General features: G+C 32.3%; 1 protein-coding gene across 1 annotated transcript in view; it reads right to left on the minus strand.

The window, feature by feature from the left end:
• Window positions 1-554: 554 nt before the first annotated feature.
• Window positions 555-12,723, minus strand: part of LOC131848443 (LIM/homeobox protein Lhx1) — a 73,261-nt gene continuing 61,092 nt past the window's right edge. Inside the window, exons 6-7 of the mRNA XM_059198310.1 lie at window positions 3,585-3,843; window positions 555-3,271 (exon numbers count right to left, since the gene is read on the minus strand). Of these exons, the coding sequence (XP_059054293.1) occupies window positions 3,129-3,271; window positions 3,585-3,843 (402 nt within the window). The 3' untranslated portion in view covers window positions 555-3,128. The remainder of the gene's footprint in view (window positions 3,272-3,584; window positions 3,844-12,723) is intronic.

Below are 12,723 nucleotides of genomic sequence, written 5' to 3' on the forward strand. Positions count from 1 at the left end.
ATGTAATGTCTATCTGTCAAGTAATATATAAGTATGTGGAAGGTAAATTAACAAACGGCCTAAACAACGAGCGAGTAGTCGATAATTTTGTTTCGATACCAAATAGGAACTTTTGATAATGAAAGAATTTCTCAAATCGAAGTAGTGGTTCCAGAGTTTACTACAAGACTCACTCATCTCGGAACGAAATTTATTTGATACTACCTTCCTGCTACCTTATAAATTACACTTACTACACAATTGCAAATAGACTATTGGGCACAGTCTAGCGGTTTAGTAAACTGCTTTACTGCCGATGGTCACGGGCTCGATTCCTCGCTCAGTGCAAACATTTCTATTCATGAGTAAAATTTTTGTATCGGTCTGTGTGTTTGTTATGTATATATTATAATTATATTTACACAAATATATGTATATATACCTATACTATACCCATTACTCATGCTCTGCATAGCTCAGAAATAGATGGTGTTGTGTGAACTGTCAAGGGATACTACATATTCAAAATAAAGCATCAGTAAAATAAAAAGCTTTTATTTTTCGAATAGATTTTATTCTTACAGACAATTCCATTATACTTTATTTGTATCCTAAATACAGATAGACAAGTATGTACGGATATTAACACTTACACTAATGTACATACTAATTAATCTTGATTCACAGATATATAATATTACGTTCAGAGTCACGAAGTAAAACAGATACAACTATGGTAATAAATAAAGTAATATCCTTTATGTATATGTAGGTATATAATATTTCTATTGTAGGTATACCTACTTGGTATTTGTACAGATTTTTAATACTGGCAGCAATAAAATTAGAATAAAAAATGTCATATTTTTTTTCATTATCGTTGCAATACCAGCCAGTATATGACATTATATATTCATAATTCCATTTAAATAATATATATATATATATAGGTATATATTGTAATATAATATCTTTTTAACTGTTACGCGTGACAGTCATTAATAGTTCCATAACTGTTATATTTACATAGTAAGTACACCCGTTACTTTTTTACATGTATTTCTAATGTGTTTCGTGACTAAGAACATAATAAATATTGCAAGTATATTGTTGTATGAAAATTCATTCGTCATTCAAAAATGTTTCGCCTTTAAAATGTAAGTATTTACAATGCAATTACTTATTATTCATTTTAATTGGATAATTAAGCACATCCAAATCATAGCTACAATAGTAGAGACTTATGCAAAACAAAATATATAAGTATGTATATTAAATTATACTAAAGTTTTTAACAAAATCTTCATATGAAACTCTTGAAGGTTTTGTTAATAATTTTATAGCACAATGTAAGTACTTTATATAATTTAAAAAAATAACTTGAAATGATCAGTAATTAAAAAAAAGTTGAGATATTTACGGTTGTTACACTTAATGTAATATTTAATATAATATCATACAATTTCACGTTTTCATATATTGTATTTACATTTTATAATATTTACACAAGTGTCTCTTAGTAATTGTCTAAATTGATTGTACTTATTTTAAACAATTAATCCATAGTAATATACATTTATTAATATACAAAAAACAAAATGCGTTGAATTGCCATCTATATTAATATAGGAACCAAAATCCTTCCATAACTTTACCAAGATAACGCCATAGAGGCCTTTAAATAAATAATTTTAATAACTCAATAAATTATAATTATTTATTATAAAACTTTGTCTGTACACTTACACTAAGTATTCACAGTGTCGCTATATATTCACAATAATTATATACCTTCGTATTAATATAAATAAAGTATTGGACTAATACTAAGAATAGTACAATCATATTTTTTACATATATGAAATAATATCTAAGAAAATGAAATAATGCGTCTGCGTGCGTCTGTATCTTTGAAAACAACAATTTATTTATATATAATCTGTCAAATGTCTGATATATTAGTTAATGGAAAATAAGAGAGAATTGGCTAAGAAAATACGACTTTAAAGTTATATCAACAATATTGTCAACTCTGGTCATCTCATTTAAAGATCAAATCGTTAAAAACATACGTAATATTAATACGTAGGTAATCCAAATATATACTGAAATAATAAATTTACTAGAATTACAGTTGTTTTAAAACGTTAGTATACGGATTTCCTACAAATGTTCTTTGGGAGCAAATACGAGTGATAGTGGAAAATAGTAGTACGGATCTTCCAAATAAAATTCAACGTAATAATAATATGATGAATAAGGAAGAGAAAATTATGGATAAACATGTACTAACATATTTAGTTAGTGAAAAGTAAATTAAAAATTAAAAAAATAAAATTATTACATTAAAAAAATCATTGAAAAATTCAACAATTAAAAAGCAATTGTTCTTAAGTAAGAAATACTGGAACTAACTTGTTGGTAATGAGTTAAACCAAAGCCCATCACTGTAATACCTACGCAAACGATTGGATCCACCGCCATAACCTTGCCGATAGCAAATCGATGAAATGAGGATGCGTTTTTAGAACCCATTAGGAAGTCCATTGGAATCGTATTAGAGGAAAAACAATTGTAAGATAGCCTTGGAGATGCTTTTAACGATTTGCTTTACCTGAAAATACTGCACAAGTGACTAAGTAGATAGAATGAGACAGTAAATATTTGCCGTTTTTCTTTCGCTTACGTAAGTACGGTAGTAAAAGTAGCTAATGTTCAAGTGACTAATAAAATTGTAACCGTTCGCTGTCTGTATGTAAGATTTTCAAGAAAAACTGTTTTTGGGGGGTTTTGTCAACGTCATTGAACCCAAATTAGTTAGAATTTTTGTTTAATTGTCCTTTGCACGCTTATGTCAAAAACAGCTTTTCCCATTTGGTTACTGTTTTCATAATTATTTTGTGAGAAGCGTATTTAAAATTTAATGTTTGTTTAATTTCAATACATTTACAAACAAAACAGTAATTTAAACGTGTACGAAGTGGCCGGATCAAGCTAGTAAGAAAGATAACATAAATTACTTGAAAAACTAAAATCACAATAACACTGCGTCTTATTAACTTCACAGTTTATATAACACTGTTTAATAAGTCCACTTTGTAGCCCGTCGAGCCGCATCAGTCGTGGTAGTCTCGCGGCTCTGGCTTCAGCTACCACACCAGACCCTCAGGATGCAAAGGTGGTGGAGCGTCGCCGAAGGTGAACTCGGGCGACGAGGGCCGAGGGAGGACGAGGTGGTCTGGGGGCGGGAACTGTTCAGGGAACTCGCCTCCCGGCAGCGTCTCCATTCCGCCTGCGAACCGACCTACTCCCGTTACTATTATGGTTTATGCAGTATGGTTACATTGAAGTTTCATGCATGCATGATTTTTTTTGTGTTGTGATTTTGTTGAAGACTCTTCTAATAGAAAGTATTAAACATCGATTGAGACGTGTGTCTCACTATGTTTTAATATGAAGGTTGAGACGAGAGCAACGGGCGTCTTGTAATAATTTATTTGACATTTCATTTCAATAGAAACAAATTATTCATCAGGTGAGATGTCAGAGTATTCCAGTTTGTACTTGCAATTAAAAGAGTAGTTACAGGTAAAAAGTCTACCAACCTGGCTGATTAAACGGCATCGTCGGGGGAGGGTGAAAGAAAGGCGCATCATGGTGGAACGGCGGGCCATAACCAAACTCGAACTTGCCATCTGCTGTCGCGAAGTACGGAAACCCCGGCGGCCCTTCTTCGAGACCACCGGGCGACAGGTTCATGGGGAAACCTCGCATTTTCCGCGAAGAGCCGAAAAAGGGCCCCCTACCCATCGATGTGAGCTGCTTCAAACGACGTTCTTTTGATCGCTTGTTTTGGAACCAGACCTGCGAAACAAAAGTTGTTATTAAAAACTTATAGGAAGAATTATTTAAATAAAGCTTTATTCCTTTATTAAAATGGCTATGACGACAAAACCAGACAAAATTATCATGAAACATATCAAATCTTAATATATTTATTTAGAACCTTTCGGCCTCTTATGCACATCATAATCGAAGTCATATAGTTATTATCGAAGCTTATTATCGAACCAAAGGTGACGGTTACCGCTTTTCATCAGGATACACCTGATGAAAAGCGGTCAGTTTGTTTGTCATTCTATGTATAAAAATATCATATAGGCCAAAGAGTTGTAGTAAAAACTAGTAAAGTAAAAAGTAAATCGGTTCAGAACTGTTACAGAAAAGAAAAAATCTAATTTCAAATATTGACAGAAAATACACAACTTAATATGTGCAGATATCGAAATCAAAAGCTAATGGACTAATTTGTAGCACAGCTCACTTTTGTTATTAACCGTGGTAACATTAGTAGTTTACCCATCTTTAGCTCGTAACCCCTTTCTTCGATGAATTCTGATAAACTTATAAACTAGAACATAACGGTACAAAAATTACACAATATTTCTGTACGAATAGGGCCAAACCCCATCAGATTAACTTTTTGAATGCGAATCAGTGGGCAATTCAAAATGAGTAGACAGTTTATTTTTATATCTCCTTTAAGAATTACATTCGTCAATTTACGTAACCGCAAATAAAACAGCATCTCGCCGAAAAAAACGTGTAAAAATCGTACGACTTTGTCGGTCGGTCACAAAATATTACACGTTTTTTGTTTGAAAACCACATTGAAGATTTTGCGGTCACTACGACTGTATTTGTTTACAGCCAATGAACATTACTCGGAGTTATTTTCATATGTAATCCCCTTTTGCCATAAATATACATTCTAAACAATAGGTATTGCTTTAGCCTTGGTTTTTATAAAGCCATTCAATTAGTCTCGTAGTCCAGTTTACAGACAATCTAGATATTTATAGGAATATTCATAAGCATATTGGTTGCCACCCATGCAGATCTGATTTGCTGAAAATTGCTCTAGGTTTTTATTGTATCTAGGCAATCTATGGCACAAGTCTAATATAAAACTGATGTGCAGATGGTCGTTAAACGTTCACGGTGCGTTATCGCCACTCAAGTGTTGTTTCATACCAATCCAATTCATCACTATAGGATGAAACGCCTACTAAATATTAAGTCATCTTACTCTAAACAAGCCGATCAATCTTTTAGAGCTTCCTTAGAGTAACAGATGTTGATATAGATTTACTAATTCAAATTAATTTATTATATTCTTTTAATAGAAATTAACTAGTAGTTTACCGCCGCTGTTATTTCAATCGTCAAGCAGTATAATTCGCAAGCTGTTTTGGTTGTAAGGTGTGATTAAGGAGTAAAATTACATTCTTGAGCATCATATGATAACGTGATGCGTAGTGCCCTTCCTGTACATATATAGAAGATGGTTACAATCAGGTAGGCAGTAAGTTTGTTTGCCATTCCAATTATAAAAAAAAGTTATTTCACCTTTTTCGAATTATTTTCTGAATCGCCACAAGCGGTTGCCGCGGTCGCGTGCCTCCCGCGAGTCTAATTCAAGCGTGAGCAAGTGATCATGATCGCAGTTCGTCTCGTGTGAGTCGATCATTATATTCGATATGGGTTAGGTGGGTGTGTTAACTCAAATCGGTGGCATGGTTTTAAAAGTGTGCCCTGACAATGACCCACTGATATTGTGCAATTATTGTTCTATTAGGGTAATTATTATTTTGTTACGAAAAACCAATTGCGATCTGTGAAAAAATTGGCAGTAAAATAAAACGTAATAATAAAAATAGATGGACTTGATAAAAGGCTAGAGAATATAAATATAGCTTTCATTTTATTATGTACACATTTCCTAAGAAAAGATTAATAAAAATAAAAATTATTTTGTCACTAGACAGTCTGTTAAGTATTTTTTTTATTTCTGTTTCAGCTGCGATGTCCCCGCGGTAACAGAAAAAAATAGTTGACCATCACAAAGCAAATATCCCTCATTACTAGGTTTCATGGGTATTGATTTAGCCGTTAACGAGTCAAGAGTAAAGATATCTATTATACCTACTTACAACTATGGAATACAAAAACCTAATTTATAACAATTTCTGCATTAAGAAAGATTAGTTATGTGATTGTTTTTGGTCTGCTTATCAAGGTCGTCTTATGTTGCGTATCATCCTTTCCATTAAATTCATAAATTGGTCACGCACTCATACAAATCTAATAACCTATTTACATACAAAATCATTCTTTATCTAAAATTAAGTACCTAGTTACCTGTTTAATTAAAAACTATTCTTTCGTGAATCACGTTTTTCGATGAAGCTAGCATATGCAACTATTTTATAGCTTCATGTCAAGCTTCAAGGATTATTATAGTATATAAAAGTAAAGGTTCTAAGTATGTAAATTTGATGTACTGTACAAGTATTTATGATATGTATTTATTACAAACGATAAATGCTTGTAAATCTTATTAGGTACCTACGCAATTATTAAGAGTCTGTTGTAACTGGATAATCATAAATATATTAAATTTGTACTTGTGTTTTTACATTATTAATAAGAAACTTTGGAAAGAAATCTAGATGCTTGTATATTTGAAGCCTTATGAAATGTATTTGAATAATTACTTATAGAATATAGCTAGAATTTATCTCAAATAACACATAGAATACTTTTATCCTAATCTACGGCGGATCCCATTACCCACGGGAAATGGATTTCAAGGTTTTTTAAATCAAACCAAATGCAAATTGGAAGCAATGCAGTTTGGTTAAGCTCTATGTTCATATCGATGAGTTTGCACAAAACATTTGTTTCCAGAAATACGTTTTATTGAAGAGGTATAAAAAAATTGAAAACAAAAGCGTCATTGTAGCCGGAGCACGCTAGCCCGCTGCGCGCGGCACTTTGATCGCACCGCCGCGCGCCCACGCATGCATTTGCACAGAAAACCCATTTACAACCTGTAACAAACTGATCCAATTCTAGAGTCGTGATTTTGATTAATGGACAGTTTTAATCGAATGGTCCTTTGTCGTGTTCGTGCATAACGTTTGTCGGGCTGTATGTCACCTGACGCTGTAATGTCTCCCAGTTTAGACTTGCCTACACTTTGTAATGGGGTGCGGCAATAAAAGTGAAAAGATAATCTGTTGCAATGTCGTAAAATATATTAACTTGATTATTCCTTTAAAAAGCTCATGGAATTAGAAAATAAATTTTCCTAAATATAACTTTGTATAAAATCGGCTGCGTGGGTATCTTGTTACACCTATTTCCGCCGCAAAATAGCTTACTTTACAAGATTTATATATCATATATAATATATAAATATTTTGTTGAAGGGTAAGAACGTTATAGTCGTAAGGCAGTGAAATTACAAGTACGGTTATATGATACCGTAGTGATATCCCATAATAGGTACGGGCGAAGATCAAACGGAACTAGAATACCACATAAATATATAAGTTGTTGAGTTTGCCACAAATTGTAGTTTCTTCTTTGTAAGAAACGTAAGTAATTAGGTAATTAGAAATGGTTAAATTATCTAAAACATATGTATAATACAAGGAGTGTAATAACGTTTAATTATAATTGTTTGCATCGGTCTGGGTGTCAACAATGTATATTTTGTAATTATTTGTATAAAAAAAAATATCTATATATATATATTAGTTGTCTAGTACCCATAACACAAGATCTACTTAGCTTGAGACTAGGTGGCGCTGTGTTAATTGTCCTGTGATATTAGTAGATAGATATTATTTCCTAAAAGATTACTGCACTTGCATATTGTCGCTATATTAAACCCTGTATCTAACCTATCTATCCTAGATCGAACCTTATATTACTGTGTTTTTTATGTATATTGAAGTATTTATTACATAAGAGAAAACTTTGTTAGTTACCCGTATTCTTAAAATTACGTAATAAAAGTTCGGTGGTTTTAGCGTAATAGACTGACATCGGATTTGTTTATATTTAAAATTTGTGATGTGACGACTGACGACCTTAGTTGTCTAGCGGTTTAGAATATTGTTTCATCTTCTGATTGTTGCGGCTTCAATCACCACGCAATGTACGAACGTATATAGGTACATGAGTTTGTAGTAAATACAAATAAACTTGTCTCAGTATTAAACTGAGATGTTTATGCATCTACCTACTACACCATTGCGTTTAATGGAAATCTGCTTGTCTTAATCATTAATAATTTATTAAATTAATAAATGGTAAGTACTTACGAAAACTTGGCTATCGTAACCACAAGTATTATTATTGTATGACAATTCAATTTCCCAAAATGTCGTAATAGCCTCATAGTTAGTACTCGACTGAGTAGATTTTTTTAATCAGAACTCAACTCACAAGTGATTGGTAAAACAAATTATTTTTTGCGCCAAATGTGTTGACAGAAAAAAGAATGGAAATTACCCCAAATTATTAAGAAAATTACTTCGTAAAGTTGTAATTTCATTTCTTTATATCATCACCTTAATAAGAACTGTATTATGTTATTAACTTGTAATAAATTCAATAATGTTATAATTTATTAATTTGAATGTACCTATAAATTTTAGTAAAGAATAATATCTGCATTATGTTAATATTTCTTTATTTCAATGTTATTAAATAATAATATAATGAAGTGAAATTTTCTGCTATATCTTTTAAGATAAATACGTGTAGTTAATAAAATTTGTTTAAATAATGACGATTCCTTTTAAGAAAAATACCTTCATTTTTGATGTTTCTTTTTATTTATGATGTGTTCTAATACATACCTATTATATAAATCAGCTAATTATGTCATGTACCTAATGTATATAATGACGGCCTCAGTGGTCTAGCTGTTTAGCACACCGGCTTACTTCCGATGGTCGCGGGTTCGATTCTTCATTTCTTCGCAGGGCACAAACACTTGTATTTATGAGTTTGTATGTATCGGTCTGGGTACTTCTATGATAATATGTATGTAGTCTATGTATAATACTTATACGTGTGTATCAACCTTGAAACACGAGTTTATTTATTAATTGAAACATTAATAAACGATAATACAATGATATATTTTTTCCTGTCATGTTTTTAAGACAAATTCGTTAATAGTTAGAAAATTCATAAAAAATATGACAATACTTACATAATTTTCCTATATACCTACAAAAATGCTTCTGTTTTTGATGTTTCTCTTCACTTTATGATGTGTATTAGGGGATAATACATACCTACTGTATAGATCAGTTAATTACTATATATCATGTAATAGGTACAGACATTACCTGCCTGTACAATATTAACGTGGAAGTTAGTCAACAGTCGTTATTTTAAACTTTATAACAACGCAACAAGAATAGGTAGTGTAGTGTATCAACCTTGAAACACAAGTTACAGCACCCAACTCTGGTCACTACACACTATAAACGTTCCAAATTGACGTGTTCCGTTATTTAATGCTTAGACATTACTTTTATTACTTAATAACCGCCATTATGGATGAAATCGACCAAATTATAAGCTGGAATTTGGTAAATATTTGTTCGTTATGAAAGATGGATTGACGATATTATTTTTTTTTTTTTATTTTTACGGGCGATGGAATTACAGGATAAATAATATAGTCTTTATACGTATGCAGCGGTAAGTTTGGTTTATGTATGTAAAAAATTGGGTATTAAAAATATTGATTCTACCGCGGTGTAAAGACAACAAGTACAATTTTTTTTTTATATATATTTCACATTTTTGATTTAGTGTAAAATTATGAAGTAGAGTTGATAAATTTATTGATATTTATATAGATAATCTATCGTCTTTGAAATTTATAACTTATTAGTAGGTACTTACTTATTAGGAGTTTAAATTCCTTGATACTTCCTTTTCTACACTACTAAACGTCAAATTAAGTAGGTTATGCTTTCCTACATGTAATATTTTTGGGTCTACATTATATACCAAACAATGGATTTATTTAACTCAGACATGTCGTGGGAAAAACTTATTCAATACAAATTAATACAATATTTTTTAAGACCGACCTTTTAGTGAGTGAAATTTTCATTCAAGTACAATTATACATATCTATATAATAAAAACATGACTCTATAGACGACTCACAATAGATATACTTAATGTATATTTTATATGAGACACGTATGATTACTAAATCTACACAATACGGGTTAAAGTATGTGAAGTAAGATTTAAATTTAATTTTACAGTATACAAGCGAGTTGAGACAATAACCTCATTACTCTTACAAATATGAAACATCATATCTATAAACAACTGAATGCACGAGTATGGTACGACTTCCAAGACAGGCCGCAGAGTAGGGTGACGATGCTACGCACGCCGTGCAGGACAGTCCTGCGCCGCGGGACGCCACCCGAACATGCCGCGTGGTGTTAAACACTATATTTCATACGTCCACCGCTGTGAGGGGCCATTCTCTCACCGTAACACCGACGCCTAAGAAAATCGTAAAATCACAGTATTAACTGCCTACTCAGATACACGAATACTAAAAACCCTAACTATCGTTTTGATTGCGTTTGCGCAACTACAGTATATTCGCGACTCGATTTAACTTGTATTAAAAATGGTTGCACCGCGGTGTAAATCGCGACGGTTGGCGCCTCGCGGTTGTATCATTGTTTTATTGTAGTTAGTAAACCAAATGAATGTTATTAATAATTAACGCGGTTTAATATAAGCTGCGGATGATTTTACGAGTAGCTTTTTGTGTCATGAGATTTTATGAACATTATAGTCGTAAATTCAAGTTCTATCATAAATGTTAGTCGGTGAAATTTTCTATGCGTCCATTGTTCTATGCTAGTACAAAACGGAATCGCCCAGGCCGCTGAGTATAAAGCAATGATTAATAAGAGATACCGTGGACATTGTTCTGTGTATTCTCAATATAAATAACGCCCGATCGACTACCTGCGGTACGGGGTACGGCGCCCCCCAGCGCTAATGAGTCGACATTACGACCTGGATATACTGCATGTGAAAATTAATATTGAACTATAATATATGTATAATAGAATTCATTTAAATTTGACCAAAACACATAATTTATAAGATCGGTGATCTAATGGATTAACATATCGCCTTAAAACCGATTGTAGCGGGTTCGATTCCTTGCATGATAAACATTTGTATTTGTAAGTATGATTGTTTGTAGGTATTGGTTTCAGCATTTGCATATTATGTATGTATTTACAAAAATGCATATAAGTATCTATTTGTATCAGTCGTTAATACCATATCACAAGCTCCTTGATACTAGCTGACACTGTGTGAATTCACGAAGGTTATAATATTATTAATACAGCAAAATTATGTTTTTTTCTAATTAGCCACCCGTGCACATTGCCTTTCCAGGTGACTAAGGACTCATGTCTTTAGTAATTTCACTGGTACGTCCTTTCAACCCGAAGAACAGCTTACGAAATAAGCTACTTGATAGGTCAAATAGTTGAGACGGATGTAATTAGTATTCTTGCAGATGATTTTGTACAAAGTAAAATATTATACTATGGATATTACTACGTTACGTTACAGCGTTAGCTTATTAGCGTTTAAGTTAATAATAATAATAATAAAAATAAAATAAAACTGATAATCATGAGACATGGCATGTCCCGTCCTCGATGCTAATCACTAGTTTCGCTGTGAAAAAGAGAAAATAATAATAATAATAATAACCTTTTTTTACTGTTAACTTTCAAGTTTATATTTTTTTCTAATTATACATAGATATATATTGCTGTAACTGTGTATTCCTGTTAGTTTATATTTTTAATACATAATACTAAATAATGTCAATATAATTTCATTACATTGAAGACAATAAGAAACAAGACTTATTAACGATTAATAACTTCAGACTAAGATCCAGGTAATTATTGCAAAAACTATAGACTTAGTAATACCTAGAATCGACGTTGTAATATTATAGCAACTAAGGTGAACTAGTAATTTGGGCTCGGAGCGTTGAGAGCGACTCGACGGGCGGTCCACTCCCTACTGGGAGCCACACAATATAGATACCTATAATACCTACGTAACGAACAGTTGTGCTGACCGTATTTTTTGTTTCCATTTTTCGTTCCGCCATAAACTTTATTGTGTCATGCGACATATGGGACGGAGCCGCGAATTTTGGGCACCCTCGCGGTTAACACACTTGTTGAATATTGATGACCATTATCAATTTATCATAATTTCTTTCTTTTCCACAATTTTCAATATTATAATTTTGAGAACGTCATGGTCTCGTGGTTTACCACTTGATCCCCAAAGGCGGTGAGATCAATTTTATCCAACACTAAACAACTGATAATGGTATATTTGTATATGTTATTTCAGATTTACTTATCGATGATGGAAACTGGAATAACAATGATAACAAAAAAAATTAATCCAAGGACGGTGCCTCGATCGCTAACATGTTAAATTCAAATTAGTGCATATACCCAGTAAAAACACGTCAAGTGTTGCGTTCACATGACGTCTACGACGACTACCCCTATCAGGGATGGCAATCGTGAAGGAATATTTATTAGAATACATATTATTATAATTTTGTGCATAAAGTTATTATAAGGTACAGAAGTAACACAATGGATAATTTAATAAACCATTTTGTCGCTGGCATATCACGTATATCAGAAGTGTGTGACAGAGGAAAAATAAAATGCAATTGAAATTTCGAAAAAGGAACAAGAATTGGCGGCACTGAAGACGCGACCACACTGCGCGCGCAGCTCATGCGCCATCTACAGCCAATTGGCGTGGCGCACG

The sequence above is a fragment of the Achroia grisella genome, unplaced genomic scaffold, assembly GCF_030625045.1.
Source record: "Achroia grisella isolate CSIRO2021 unplaced genomic scaffold, CSIRO_AGI_Agris_v1 utg109, whole genome shotgun sequence".
In the NCBI taxonomy this organism is placed as follows: Eukaryota; Metazoa; Arthropoda; class Insecta; order Lepidoptera; family Pyralidae; genus Achroia; species Achroia grisella.